Source organism: Hyperolius riggenbachi, chromosome 2 (assembly GCF_040937935.1).
Source record: "Hyperolius riggenbachi isolate aHypRig1 chromosome 2, aHypRig1.pri, whole genome shotgun sequence".
NCBI lineage: Eukaryota > Metazoa > Chordata > Amphibia > Anura > Hyperoliidae > Hyperolius > Hyperolius riggenbachi.
Window position 1 is genome coordinate 571,791,627 of NC_090647.1, and position 15,113 is coordinate 571,806,739.

General features: G+C 46.7%; 1 protein-coding gene across 2 annotated transcripts in view; it reads right to left on the reverse strand.

Annotated features, from left to right (window-relative positions):
• PWP2 (PWP2 small subunit processome component) overlaps positions 1-581 on the reverse strand; it is a 35,236-nt gene extending 34,655 nt beyond the window's left edge. The window contains exon 1 of one of the 2 annotated variants that reach the window (XM_068271031.1): positions 403-581. In XM_068271031.1, coding sequence (XP_068127132.1) covers positions 403-558 — 156 coding nt within the window. In that variant the 5' untranslated portion in view covers positions 559-581. The remainder of the gene's footprint in view (positions 1-402) is intronic. The other variant, XM_068271033.1, reaches the window with a different exon arrangement.
• Positions 582-15,113: the final 14,532 nt, after the last annotated feature.

A 15,113-nucleotide genomic window follows, 5' to 3' on the forward strand; every position in this document is an offset into this window, starting at 1 on the left:
CGGATCTTTTCAATGATCCGGATGATTCGAATCGGATCATTGAAGAGATCCGGATCTCGGATCATTTTACTACAGGAAGCATTCGGGGGTGAAATGACGGCGCTAGTCTACTTTAGGGGACCCACCGCAAATCCCCATAGAGAATGTGAGCTGTGCTGAAAACTGAAAGAATTTCCGCTTTCTGCTCGTTGAAAACACCACAAGTCATATATCTATGGGAAGCTGAGACTCTGCTCTAACGAATGATGCCACAGCCGGTGAGCAAACGCTGAAGCTCACCGCGTAGGAGGCGCCGTACTCTGTCGGCTACATACACACATACACACAGCTGTATTGTTATTTGTAAACAGGGGTTAACCCTCACCACCCCAGCAGCTGTAGTGATCAGTGAGGACAACTTACACCACGGCCTTTGAGATGATCCACGACACCATGTTGCTGGTGGCAGGGGTGCCCTCCTGGCACCCTGGATCCCGTGGTGTCCTGGCCCAGGGAAGGGTCACGGGTGATGATGATTCTGTCGCTTGTGGGGTATGCCCGGTCCCGGGGAACTATCATACGTCACGGCTCCACTCGCCAATTCTCCGGCTTCAGGAAAAAAAAATTCTCCCGCCCCCAGCTAACAATCCATCCAATGAGGAGGGAGAAAGATATCAGCAGCACAGAACTAAGATGGCCGACGGAGCCGCGATCGCGGCCGTTCGGCGCCTCGTACGCGGTCAGTTTCAACTTTTGCTCACCGAAAGTGGCATCATTCGTTAGAGCAGAGTCTCAGCTTCCCATAGATATATGACTTGTGGTGTTTTCAACGAGCAGAAAGCGGAAATTCTTTCAGTTTTCAGCACAGCTCAAATTCTCTATGGGGATTTGCGGTGGGTCCCCTAAAGTAGACTAGCGCCGAAATGACTAGGAGGGCAGGAGAAGGGGAGGGAGTGGACACACAGAGAAGGGGAGAAGATGGACAGAGGGCAGGGAGTGGACAGAGAAGGGGAGGGGGGTGGACACACAGAGAAGGGGAGAAGATGGACAGAGGGCAGGGAGTGGACAGAGAAGGGGAGGGGGGTGGACACACAGAGAAGGGGAGAAGATGGGCAGAGGGCAGGGAGTGGGCAGAGAAGGGGAGGGGGGTGGACACACACAGAGAAGGGGAGAAGATGGACAGAGGGCAGGGAGTGGACAGGAGAAGGGCAGGGAGTGGACAGGAGAAGGGGAGGGAGTGGACACACAGAGAGAAGGGGAGAAGATGGACAGAGGGCAGGGAGTGGACAGGAGAAGGGGAGGGAGTGGACACACAGAGAGAAGGGGAGAAGATGGACAGAGGGCAGGGAGTGGACAGAGAAGGGGAGGGGGGTGGACACACAGAGAGAAGGGGAGAAGATGGACAGAGGGCAGGGAGTGGACAGAGAAGGGGAGGGAGTGGACACACAGAGAGAAGGGGAGAAGATGGACAGAGGGCAGGGAGTGGACAGGAGAAGGGGAGGGAGTGGACACACAGAGAGAAGGGGAGAAGATGGACAGAGGGCAGGGAGTGGACAGAGAAGGGGAGGGGGGTGGACACACAGAGAGAAGGGGAGAAGATGGACAGAGGGCAGGGAGTGGACAGGAGAAGGGGAGGGAGTGGACACACAGAGAGAAGGGGAGAAGATGGACAGAGGGCAGGGAGTGGACAGAGAAGGGGAGGGGGGAGGACACACAGAGAGAAGGGGAGAAGATGGACAGAGGGCAGGGAGTGGACAGAGAAGGGGAGGGGGGTGGACACACAGAGAGAAGGGGAGAAGATGGACAGAGGGCAGGGAGTGGACAGAGAAGGGGAGGGGGGTGGACACACAGAGAAGGGGAGAAGATGGACAGAGGGCAGGGAGTGGACAGAGAAGGGGAGGGGGGTGGACACACAGAGAGAAGGGGAGAAGATGGACAGAGGGCAGGGAGTGGACAGAGAAGGGGAGGGGGGTGGACACACAGAGAAGGGGAGAAGATGGACAGAGGGCAGGGAGTGGACAGAGAAGGGGAGGGGGGTGGACACACAGAGAGAAGGGGAGAAGATGGACAGAGGGCAGGGAGTGGACAGAGAAGGGGAGGGGGGTGGACACACAGAGAGAAGGGGAGAAGATGGACAGAGGGCAGGGAGTGGACAGAGAAGGGGAGGGGGGTGGACACACAGAGAGAAGGGGAGAAGATGGACAGAGGGCAGGGAGTGGACAGAGAAGGGGAGGGGGGTGGACACACAGAGAAGGGGAGAAGATGGACAGAGGGCAGGGAGTGGACAGAGAAGAGAGGAGGGACGAGCAGAGAGCAGAAATGTTTGCACGTAATACCCACATGCTGAAGTCATATGCTTTACAGATATTTCACCTATATGTTCATCTGTACACTTTGAATGCAAACGTCGCACAGTGAAAGAAAGCATTCCCAGAAGTGAAGTGCAGCTGTTTAGTGCCGAGTGCAGGAGGATCATATTGCCCGGCAATCACAGTGCCTGCAAAGTTACTGAGCTGTGCTGAGCCAAAAGCTTCCCATGTGATCACTGTGCAGCACTACGGAACAGCCAGCCTATAATGAGCAGCACATTACAGCCAGTATGTGTGCTCTACACATATCTGGCAGTGGCACCCATGTCCCCTCTCTCTCATCTACCTGTCTCCCTGCAAGGCTGGCTCCCCTCCAACAGAGCGATCCATCTCTGCTCTGCTTCCAGGACCCCGCTGCCCGCTGAGAGGGGGCGTGTCACTCCTGGCCCCGCCCCTTACCTGTCCCTGCAAGGCTGGCTCCCCTCCAACAGAGCGATCCATCTCTGCTCTGCTTCCAGGACCCCGCTGCCAGCTAAGAGGGGGCGTGTCGCTCCTGGCCCCACCCCTTACCTGTCCCTGCAAGGCTGGCTCCCCTCCAACAGAGCGATCCATCCCAGCTCTGCTTCCAGGACCGCGCTGCCCGCTGAGAGGGGGCGTGTCGCTCCTGGCCCCGCCCCTTTTGCGATCCGAATCACTCATTCTGATGATTCGGATGATCGACTCATAAAATAGATTCGGATCAAAGATCCGAATCGTTCATGATCCGGACAACACTACTATGTATGTATATCACGTGTGTGTCTGTGATATCTCATCTATCTGTGCTGTGTGCTGCTGTATATATAATATCTCTCTTCCATGGTGAGGGAGGAGTCACACAGCGCAGTATCAGATCAGCTCCTTCATCACTAGAAGGACAGACTTCTATCTATCTCTCTATGTATGTATATCACGTGTGTGTCTGTGATATCTCATCTATCTGTGCTGTGTGCTGCTGTATATATAATATCTCTCCCCCATGGTGAGGGAGGTGTCACACAGCGCAAGGAGCACTACATGGCGGGAAATACTAATGATCATCATCAGCACTAGGAGAAGGACACACTCTGTGTAATGAGGGGCACTGTCATTATACCTACCAACTTTTTCAGATGAGAAAAAGGGACACTTAAGCCACACCCCTGGCCACGCCCTCACCACGCCTCCAGTCACGCATACCATAAAGATTTCATAAGAAAAATATGTTGTTTTATAATTCAAACCACTCTGGTCCTTTCTATCCTGGTTCATTTCCCTTCATATTAACATTTTAAAATGTAGTATTATATCAATTTAAAGAATGGGAATAAAGTTTACAGTCAATCAAACACTTTTTCAGTATAGAAATATATATATTTACATAGAAAGAGGGACAAAGTCCTGAAAGAGGGACAAATGAGGGGGAAAGAGGGACAGAAGGACAGGGCTCCCAAAGAGGGACAGTTGGGAGCTATGCAGTATAATGGTGGGTACTGACATAAACAGCCTCATCTACTTCTAAAGACCACACCTCCTACACCACCACTGCAATGCCTTCTATACTGTGTACACTATATACCCCCTCATCACATCACTGCTGCACCACTGCAATGCCTTCTATACTGTGTACAATATATACCCCCTCATCACATCACTGCTGCACCACTGCAATGCCTTCTATACTGTGTACAATATATACCCCCTCATCACATCGCTGCTGCACCACTGCAATGCCTTCCATACTGTGTACAATATATACCCCCTCATCACAGCACTGCTGCACCATGGCAATACCTTCTATACTGTGTACAATATATACCCCCTCATCACATCACTGCTGCACCACTGCAATGCCTTCTATACTGTGTACAATATATATCCTCTCATCACATCACTGCTGCACCACTGCAATGCCTTCTATACTGTGTACAATATATACCCCCTCATCACATCACTGCTGCACCACTGCTATGCCTTCTAAATGCAGCGGCCCGCCTCATTCACCTTTCCACACGCTTTTCTGATGCAGCCCCACTGTGCCATTCTCTCCACTGGTTACCCATTACCCAGAGGATCCAGTTCAAACTCCTGACTCTAACATACAAAGCCCTCCACGAGTTGTCTCCTCCATACATCTCCTCACTAATCTCAAGATATTGTCCCTCCCGCAACCTTCGCTCCTCCCAAGAAATTCTCCTGGCCTCTAAGCTGATCACCTCCTCTCATGCTCGCATCCAGGACTATACACGAGCATCAGCCCTTATCTGGAACTCTCTTCCACAGCCTGTACGTCATGCTCCAAACCTGGACATCTTCAAACGCACTCTTAAAACACACCTTTTCAGACAAGCTTATAACATTCTATAGCCCTTTATTTACTTATTTGTCACAATGTAATCAGAGGCAAAGAATCACTGCCTCATCCATCCTCCACCCCCTTACCTAGTGTGTCCCCCACTACCCATTAGATTGTAAGCTCGCAAGGGCAGGGTCATCCTCCTAATGTTTACTGTCTTTGTAACAATATTTGTGCTGCTTGGAACTCTGCGGTATATTTGTTAGTTGTATCTATGTTCCCCTTGTCGTCTTATTGTGCTTTGTAAAGCGCTGCGGAATATGTTGGCGCTATATAAATAAAAAATAATAATAATAATACTGTGTACAATATATACCCCCTCGTCACATCACTGCTACACCACTGCAATGCCTTCTATACTGTGTACAATATATACCCCCTCATCACATCACTGCTGCACCACTGCAATGCTTTCTATACTGTGTACAATATATACCCCCTCATCACATCACTGCTGCACCACTGCAATGCCTTCTATACTGTGTACAATATATATCCCCTCATCACATCACTGCTACACCACTGCAATGCCTTCTATACTGTGTACAATATATACCCTCTCATGACATCACTGCTACACCACTGCAATGCCTTCTATACTGTGTACAATATATACCCTCTCATGACATCACTGCTGCACCACAGCAATGCCTTCTATACTGTGTACACTATATACCCTCTCATGACATCACTTCTGCACCATTGCAATGCCTTCTATACTGTGTACACTATATACCCCCTCATCACATCACTGCTGCACTACTGCAATGCCTTCTATACTGTGTACACTATATACCCCCTCATCACATCACTGCTGCACCACTGCAATGCCTTCTATACTGTGTACAATATATACCCTCTCATCACATCACTGCTGCACCACTGCAATGCCTTCTATACTGTGTACAATATATACCCTCTCATCACATCACTGCTACACCACTGCAATGCCTTCTATACTGTGTACAATATATACCCTCTCATGACATCACTGCTGCACCACTGCAATGCCTTCTATACTGTGTACAATATATACCCCCTCATCACATCACTGCTGCACCACTGCAATGCCTTCTATACTGTGTACAATATATACCCCCTCATCACATCACTGCTGCACCACTGCAATGCCTTCTATACTGTGTACAATATATACCCTCTCATCACATCACTGCTGCACCACTGCAATGCCTTCTATACTGTGTACACTATATACCCCCTCATCACATCACTGCTGCACTACTGCAATGCCTTCTATACTGTGTACACTATATACCCCCTCATCACATCACTGCTGCACCACTGCAATGCCTTCTATACTGTGTACAATATATACCCCCTCATCACATCACTGCTGCACCATTGCAATGCCTTCTATACTGTGTACACTATATACCCCCTCATCACATCACTGCTGCACTACTGCAATGCCTTCTATACTGTGTACACTATATACCCCCTCATCACATCACTGCTGCACCACTGCAATGCCTTCTATACGGTGTACAATATATACCCTCTCATCACATCACTGCTGCACCACTGCAATGCCTTCTATACTGTGTACAATATATACCCTCTCATCACATCACTGCTACACCACTGCAATGCCTTCTATACTGTGTACAATATATACCCTCTCATGACATCACTGCTGCACCACTGCAATGCCTTCTATACTGTGTACAATATATACCCCCTCATCACATCACTGCTGCACCACTGCAATGCCTTCTATACTGTGTACAATATATACCCCCTCATCACATCACTGCTGCACCACTGCAATGCCTTCTATACTGTGTACAATATATACCCTCTCATCACATCACTGCTGCACCACTGCAATGCCTTCTATACTGTGTACACTATATACCCCCTCATCACATCACTGCTGCACTACTGCAATGCCTTCTATACTGTGTACACTATATACCCCCTCATCACATCACTGCTGCACCACTGCAATGCCTTCTATACTGTGTACAATATATACCCCCTCATCACATCACTGCTACACCACTGCAATGCCTTCTATACTGTGTACAATATATACCCCCTCATCACATCACTGCTGCACCACTGCAATGCCTTCTATACTGTGTACAATATATACCCCCTCATCACATCACTGCTGCACCACTGCAATGCCTTCTATACTGTGTACAATATATACCCCCTCATGACATCACTGCTGCACCACTGCAATGCCTTCTATACTGTGTACAATATATACCCCCTCATCACATCACTGCTGCACCACTACAATGCCTTCTATACTGTGTACAATATATACCCCCTCATCACATCACTGCTGCACCACTACAATGCCTTCTATACTGTGTACAATATATACCCCCTCATCACATCACTGCTGCACCACTGCAATGCCTTCTATACTGTGTACAATATATACCCCCTCATGACATCACTGCTGCACCACTGCAATGCCTTCTATACTGTGTACAATATATACCCCCTCATGACATCACTGCTGCACCACTACAATGCCTTCTATACTGTGTACAATATATACCCCCTCATGACATCACTGCTGCACCACTGCAATGCCTTCTATACTGTGTACAATATATACCCCCTCATGACATCACTGCTGCACCACTGCAATGCCTTCTATACTGTGTACAATATATACCCCCTCATGACATCACTGCTGCACCACTGCAATGCCTTCTATACTGTGTACAATATATACCCCCTCATCACATCACTGCTGCACCACTACAATGCCTTCTATACTGTGTACAATATATACCCCCTCATGACATCACTGCTGCACCACTGCAATGCCTTCTATACTGTGTACAATATATACCCCCTCATCACATCACTGCTGCACCACTACAATGCCTTCTATACTGTGTACAATATATACCCCCTCATGACATCACTGCTGCACTACTGCAATGCCTTCTATACTGTGTACAATATATACCCTCTCATCACATCACTGCTGCACCACTGCAATGCCTTCTATACTGTGTACAATATATACCCCCTCATCACATCACTGCTGCACCACTGCAATGCCTTCTATACTGTGTACAATATATACCCCCTCATCACATCACTGCTGCACCACTGCAATGCCTTCTATACTGTGTACAATATATACCCCCTCATCACATCACTGCTGCACCACTGCAATGCCTTCTATACTGTGTACAATATATACCCCCTCATCACATCACTGCTGCACCACTGCAATGCCTTCTATACTGTGTACAATATATACCCCCTCATCACATCACTGCTGCACCACTGCAATGCCTTCTATACTGTGTACAATATATACCCCCTCATCACATCACTGCTGCACCACTGCAATGCCTTCTATACTGTGTACAATATATACCCCCTCATCACATCACTGCTGCACCACTGCAATGCCTTCTATACTGTGTACAATATATACCCTCTCATCACATCACTGCTGCACCACTGCAATGCCTTCTATACTGTGTACAATATATACCCTCTCATCACATCACTGCTGCACCACTGCATACTATCATTTTTTACTACGACGAGTCAGACTCATCCTCACCATTATCAGCATCTTTTAGCTGGACGAGTCAGACTCATCCTTACCATTATCAGCATCTTTTAGCTGGACGAGTCAGGCTCATCCTTACCATTATCAGCATCTTTTAGCTGGACGAGTCAGACTCATCCTTACCATTATCAGCATCTTTTAGCTGCACGAGTCAGGCTCATCCTTACCATTATCAGCATCTTTTAGCTGCACGAGTCAGGCTCATCCTTACCATTATCAGCATCTTTTAGCTGGACGAGTCAGGCTCATCCTTACCATTATCAGCATCTTTTAGCTGGACGAGTCTGACTCATCCTTACCATTATCAGCATCTTTTAGCTGCACGAGTCAGACTCATCCTCACCATTATCAGCATCTTTTAGCTGGACGAGTCAGGCTCATCCTCACCATTATCAGCATCTTTTAGCTGGACGAGCCAGACTCATCCTCACCATTAGCAGCATCTTTTAGCTGGACGAGTCAGACTCATCCTTAACATTATCACCATCTTTTAGCTGGACGAGTCAGGCTCATCCTTACCATTATCAGCATCTTTTAGCTGGACGAGTCAGACTCATCCTTACCATTATCAGCATCTTTTAGCTGGACGAGTCAGGCTCATCCTTACCATTATCAGCATCTTTTAGCTGGACGAGTCAGGCTCATCCTTACCATTATCAGCATCTTTTAGCTGGACGAGTAAGGCTCATCCTTACCATTATCAGCATCTTTTAGCTGGACGAGTCAGACTCATCCTTACCATTATCAGCATCTTTTAGCTGGACGAGTCTGACTCATCCTTACCATTATCAGCATCTTTTAGCTGGACGAGTCAGACTCATCCTTACCATTATCAGCATCTTTTAGCTGCACGAGTCAGGCTCATCCTTACCATTATCAGCATCTTTTAGCTGCACGAGTCAGGCTCATCCTTACCATTATCAGCATCTTTTAGCTGGACGAGTCAGGCTCATCCTTACCATTATCAGCATCTTTTAGCTGGACGAGTCAGACTCATCCTTACCAATATCAGCATCTTTTAGCTGGACGAGTCAGACTCATCCTTACCATTATCAGCATCTTTTAGCTGGACGAGTCAGACTCATCCTTACCATTATCAGCATCTTTTAGCTGGACGAGTCAGACTCATCCTTACCATTATCAGCATCTTTTAGCTGGACGAGTCAGACTCATCCTTACCATTATCAGCATCTTTTAGCTGGACGAGTCAGACTCATCCTTACCATTATCAGCATCTTTTAGCTGGACGAGTCAGACTCATCCTCACCATTATCAGCATCTTTTAGCTGGACGAGTCAGACTCATCCTTACCATTATCAGCATCTTTTAGCTGGACGAGTCAGACTCATCCTTACCATTATCAGCATCTTTTAGCTGGACGAGTCAGACTCATCCTTACCATTATCAGCATCTTTTAGCTGGACGACTCAGACTCATCCTTACCATTATCAGCATCTTTTAGCTGGACGAGCCTGACTCATCCTTACCATTATCAGCATCTTTTAGCTGGACGAGTCAGACTCATCCTTACCATTATCAGCATCTTTTAGCTGGACGAGCCTGACTCATCCTTACCATTATCAGCATCTTTTAGCTGGACGAGTCAGGCTCATCCTTACCATTATCAGCATCTTTTAGCTGGACGAGTCTGACTCATCCTTACCATTATCAGCATCTTTTAGCTGGACAAGTCAGACTCATCCTCACCATTATCAGCATCTCTTAGCTGGACGAGTCAGGCTCACCCTTACCATTAACAGCATCTTTTAGCTGCATGAGTCAGACTCATCCTTACCATTATCAGCATCTTTTAGCTGGACGAGTCAGACTCATCCTTACCATTATCAGCATCTTTTAGCTGGACGAGTCTGACTCATCCTTACCATTATCACCATCTTTTAGCTGGACGAGCCTGACTCATCCTTACCATTATCAGCATCTTTTAGCTGCACGAGTCAGACTCATCCTTACCATTATCAGCATCTTTTAGCTGGACGAGTCTGACTCATCCTTACCATTATCAGCATCTTTTAGCTGCACGAGTCAGACTCATCCTCACCATTATCAGCATCTTTTAGCTGGACGAGTCAGACTCATCCTTACCATTATCAGCATCTTTTAGCTGGACGAGTCTGACTCATCATTACCATTATCAGCATCTTTTAGCTGCACGAGTCTGACTCATCCTTACCATTATCAGCATCTTTTAGCTGGACGAGTCAGACTCATCCTTACCATTATCAGCATCTTTTAGCTGGACGAGTCTGACTCATCCTCACCATTATCAGCATCTCTTAGCTGGACGAGTCAGGCTCATCCTTACCATTATCAGCATCTTTTAGCTGGACGAGTCTGACTCATCCTTACCATTATCAGCATCTTTTAGCTGGACGAGTCAGACTCATCCTTACCATTATCAGCATCCTTTAGCTGCACGAGTCAGACTCATCCTTACCATTATCAGCATCTTTTAGCTGGACGAGTCAGACTCATCCTTACCATTATCAGCATCTTTTAGCTGGACGAGTCAGACTCATCCTTACCATTATCAGCATCTTTTAGCTGGACGAGTCAGACTCATCCTTACCATTATCAGCATCTTTTAGCTGGACGAGTCAGACTCATCCTTACCATTATCAGCATCTTTTAGCTGGACGAGTCTGACTCATCCTCACCGTTATCAGCATCTTTTAGCTGCACGAGTCAGACTCATCCTCACCGTTATCAGCATCTTTTAGCTGGACGAGTCTGACTCATCCTTACCATTATCAGCATCTTTTAGCTGGACGAGTCAGACTCATCCTTACCATTATCAGCATCTTTTAGCTGGACGAGCCTGACTCATCCTCACCATTATCAGCATCTTTTAGCTGTACGAGCCTGACTCATCCTTACCATTATCAGCACCTTTTAGCTGGACGAGTCAGACTCATCCTTACCATTATCAGCATCTTTTAGCTGGACGAGTCAGACTCATCCTTACCATTATCAGCATCTTTTAGCTGGACGAGTCAGACTCATCCTTACCATTATCAGCATCTTTTAGCTGGACGAGTCTGACTCATCCTTACCATTATCAGCATCTTTTAGCTGGACGAGTCAGACTCATCCTTACCATTATCAGCATCTTTTAGCTGCACGAGTCAGGCTCATCCTTACCATTATCAGCATCTTTTAGCTGGACGAGTCAGGCTCATCCTTACCATTATCAGCATCTTTTAGCTGGACGAGCCTGACTCATCCTCACCATTATCAGCATCTTTTAGCTGGACGAGTCAGACTCATCCTCACCATTATCAGCATCTTTTAGCTGGACGAGTCAGACTCATCCTTACCATTATCAGCATCTTTTAGCTGGACGAGTCTGACTCATCCTCACCATTATCAGCATCTTTTAGCTGGACGAGTCAGACTCATCCTTACCATTATCAGCATCTTTTAGCTGGACGAGTCAGACTCATCCTTACCATTATCAGCATCTTTTAGCTGGACGAGTCTGACTCATCCTCACCATTATCAGCATCTTTTAGCTGCACGAGTCAGACTCATCCTCACCGTTATCAGCATCTTTTAGCTGGACGAGTCTGACTCATCCTTACCATTATCAGCATCTTTTAGCTGCACGAGTCTGACTCATCCTTACCATTATCAGCATCTTTTAGCTGGACGAGTCAGGCTCATCCTCACCATTATCAGCATCTTTTAGCTGGACGAGTCAGACTCATCCTTACCATTATCAGCATCTTTTAGCTGGACGAGCCTGACTCATCCTTACCATTATCACCATCTTTTAGCTGGACGAGTCAGACTCATCCTTACCATTATCAGCATCTTTTAGCTGGACGAGTCAGACTCATCCTTACCATTATCAGCATCTTTTAGCTGGACGAGCCTGACTCATCCTCACCATTATCAGCATCTTTTAGCTGTACGAGCCTGACTCATCCTTACCATTATCAGCACCTTTTAGCTGGACGAGTCAGGCTCATCCTTACCATTATCAGCATCTTTTAGCTGGACGAGTCAGACTCATCCTTACCATTATCAGCATCTTTTAGCTGGACGAGTCTGACTCATCCTTACCATTATCAGCATCTTTTAGCTGCACGAGTCAGACTCATCCTTACCATTATCAGCATCTTTTAGCTGGACGAGCCTGACTCATCCTTACCATTATCAGCATCTTTTAGCTGCACGAGTCAGACTCATCCTTACCATTATCAGCATCTTTTAGCTGCACGAGTCAGGCTCATCCTTACCATTATCAGCATCTTTTAGCTGGACGAGTCAGACTCATCTTTACCATTATCAGCATCTTTTAGCTGCACGAGTCAGACTCATCCTCACCATTATCAGCATCTTTTAGCTGGACGAGTCTGACTCATCCTCACCATTATCAGCATCTTTTAGCTGGACGAGTCAGACTCATCCTTACCGTTATCAGCATCTTTTAGCTAAACGAGTCAGACTCATCCTTACCGTTATCAGCATCTTTTAGCTGGACGCGTCAGGCTCATCCTTACCGTTATCAGCATCTTTTAGCTGGACGAGTCAGACTCATCCTTACCATTACCAGCATCTTTTAGCTGGACGAGTCAGGCTCATCCTTACCGTTATCAGCATCTTTTAGCTGGACGAGTTTGACTCATCCTTACCGTTATCAGCAGTCTGACTCATCCTCACCATTATCAGCATCTTTTAGCTGGACGAGCCTGACTCATCGTTACCATTATCAGCATCTTTTAGCTGGACGAGTCAGACTCATCCTTACCATTATCAGCATCTTTTAGCTGGATGAGTCAGACTCATCCTTACCATTATCAGCATCTTTTAGCTGGACGAGTCAGACTCATCCTTACCATTATCAGCATCTTTTAGCTGGACGAGTCAGACTCATCCTTACCATTATCAGCATCTTTTAGCTGGACGAGTCAGACTCATCCTTACCATTATCAGCATCTTTTAGCTGGACGAGTCAGACTCATCCTTACCATTATCAGCATCTTTTAGCTGGACGAGTCAGGCTCATCCTTACCATTATCAGCATCTTTTAGCTGGACGAGTCAGACTCATCCTTACCATTATCAGCATCTTTTAGCTGGACGAGTCTGACTCATCCTTACCATTATCAGCATCTTTTAGCTGCACGAGTCAGACTCATCCTTACCATTATCAGCATCTTTTAGCTGCACGAGTCAGACTCATCCTTACCATTATCAGCATCTTTTAGCTGGACGAGTCAGACTCATCCTTACCATTATCAGCATCTTTAAGCTGGACGAGTCAGACTCATCCTCACCATTATCAGCATCTTTTAGCTGCACGAGTCAGACTCATCCTCACCATTATCAGCATCTCTTAGCTGGACGAGTCAGGCTCATCCTTACCATTATCAGCATCTTTTAGCTGGACGAGTCTGACTCATCCTTACCATTATCAGCATCTTTTAGCTGGACGAGTCAGGCTCATCCTTACCATTATCAGCATCTCTTAGCTGGACGAGTCAGGCTCATCCTTACCATTATCAGCATCTTTTAGCTGCACGAGTCAGACTCATCCTCACTATTATCAGCATCTTTTAGCTGGACGAGTCAGACTCATCCTTACCATTATCAGCATCTTTTAGCTGGACGAGTCAGACTCATCCTTACCATTATCAGCATCTTTTAGCTGGACGAGTCAGACTCATCCTCACCATTATCAGCATCTTTTAGCTGGACGAGTCAGACTCATCCTCACCATTATCAGCATCTTTTAGCTGGACGAGTCTGACTCATCCTCACCATTATCAGCATCTTTTAGCTGGACGAGTCTGACTCATCCTTACCATTATCAGCATCTTTTAGCTGCACGAGTCAGGCTCATCCTTACCATTATCAGCATCTTTTAGCTGGACGAGTCAGGCTCATCCTTACCATTATCAGCATCTTTTAGCTGGACGAGTCAGGCTCATCCTCACCATTATCAGCATCTTTTAGCTGCACGAGTCAGACTCATCCTCACCGTTATCAGCATCTTTTAGCTGCACGAGTCAGACTCATCCTCACCGTTATCAGCATCTTTTAGCTGGACGAGTCAGACTCATCCTTACCATTATCAGCACCTTTTAGCTGCACGAGTAAGACTCATCCTTACCATTATCAGCATCTTTTAGCTGCACGAGTCTGACTCATCCTTACCATTATCAGCATCTTTTAGCTGGACGAGTCTGACTCATCCTTACCATTATCAGCATCTTTTAGCTGGACGAGTCTGACTCATCCTTACCATTATCAGCATCTTTTAGCTGCACGAGTCTGACTCATCCTTACCATTATCAGCATCTTTTAGTTGCACGAGTCAGACTCATCCTTACCATTATCAGCATCTTTTAGCTGCATGAGTCAGGCTCATCCTCACCATTATCAGCATCTTTTAGCTGGACGAGTCAGACTCATCCTTACCATTATCAGCATCTTTTAGCTGGACGAGTCAGACTCATCCTTACCATTATCAGCATCTTTTAGCTGGACGAGTCAGACTCATCCTTACCATTATCAGCATCTTTTAGCTGGACGAGTCAGACTCATCCTTACCATTATCAGCATCTTTTAGCTGGACGAGTTTGACTCATCCTTACCATTATCAGCATCTTTTAGCTGGACGAGTCAGGCTCATCCTTACCATTATCAGCATCTTTTAGCTGGACGAGTCAGACTCATCCTTACCATTATCAGCATCTTTTAGCTGGACGAGTCTGACTCATCATTACCATTATCAGCACCTTTTAGCTGGACGAGTCAGACTCATCCTTACCATTATCAGCATCTTTTAGCTGGACGAGTCAGGCTCATCCTTACCATTATCGGCATCTTTTAGCTGGACGAGTCAGACT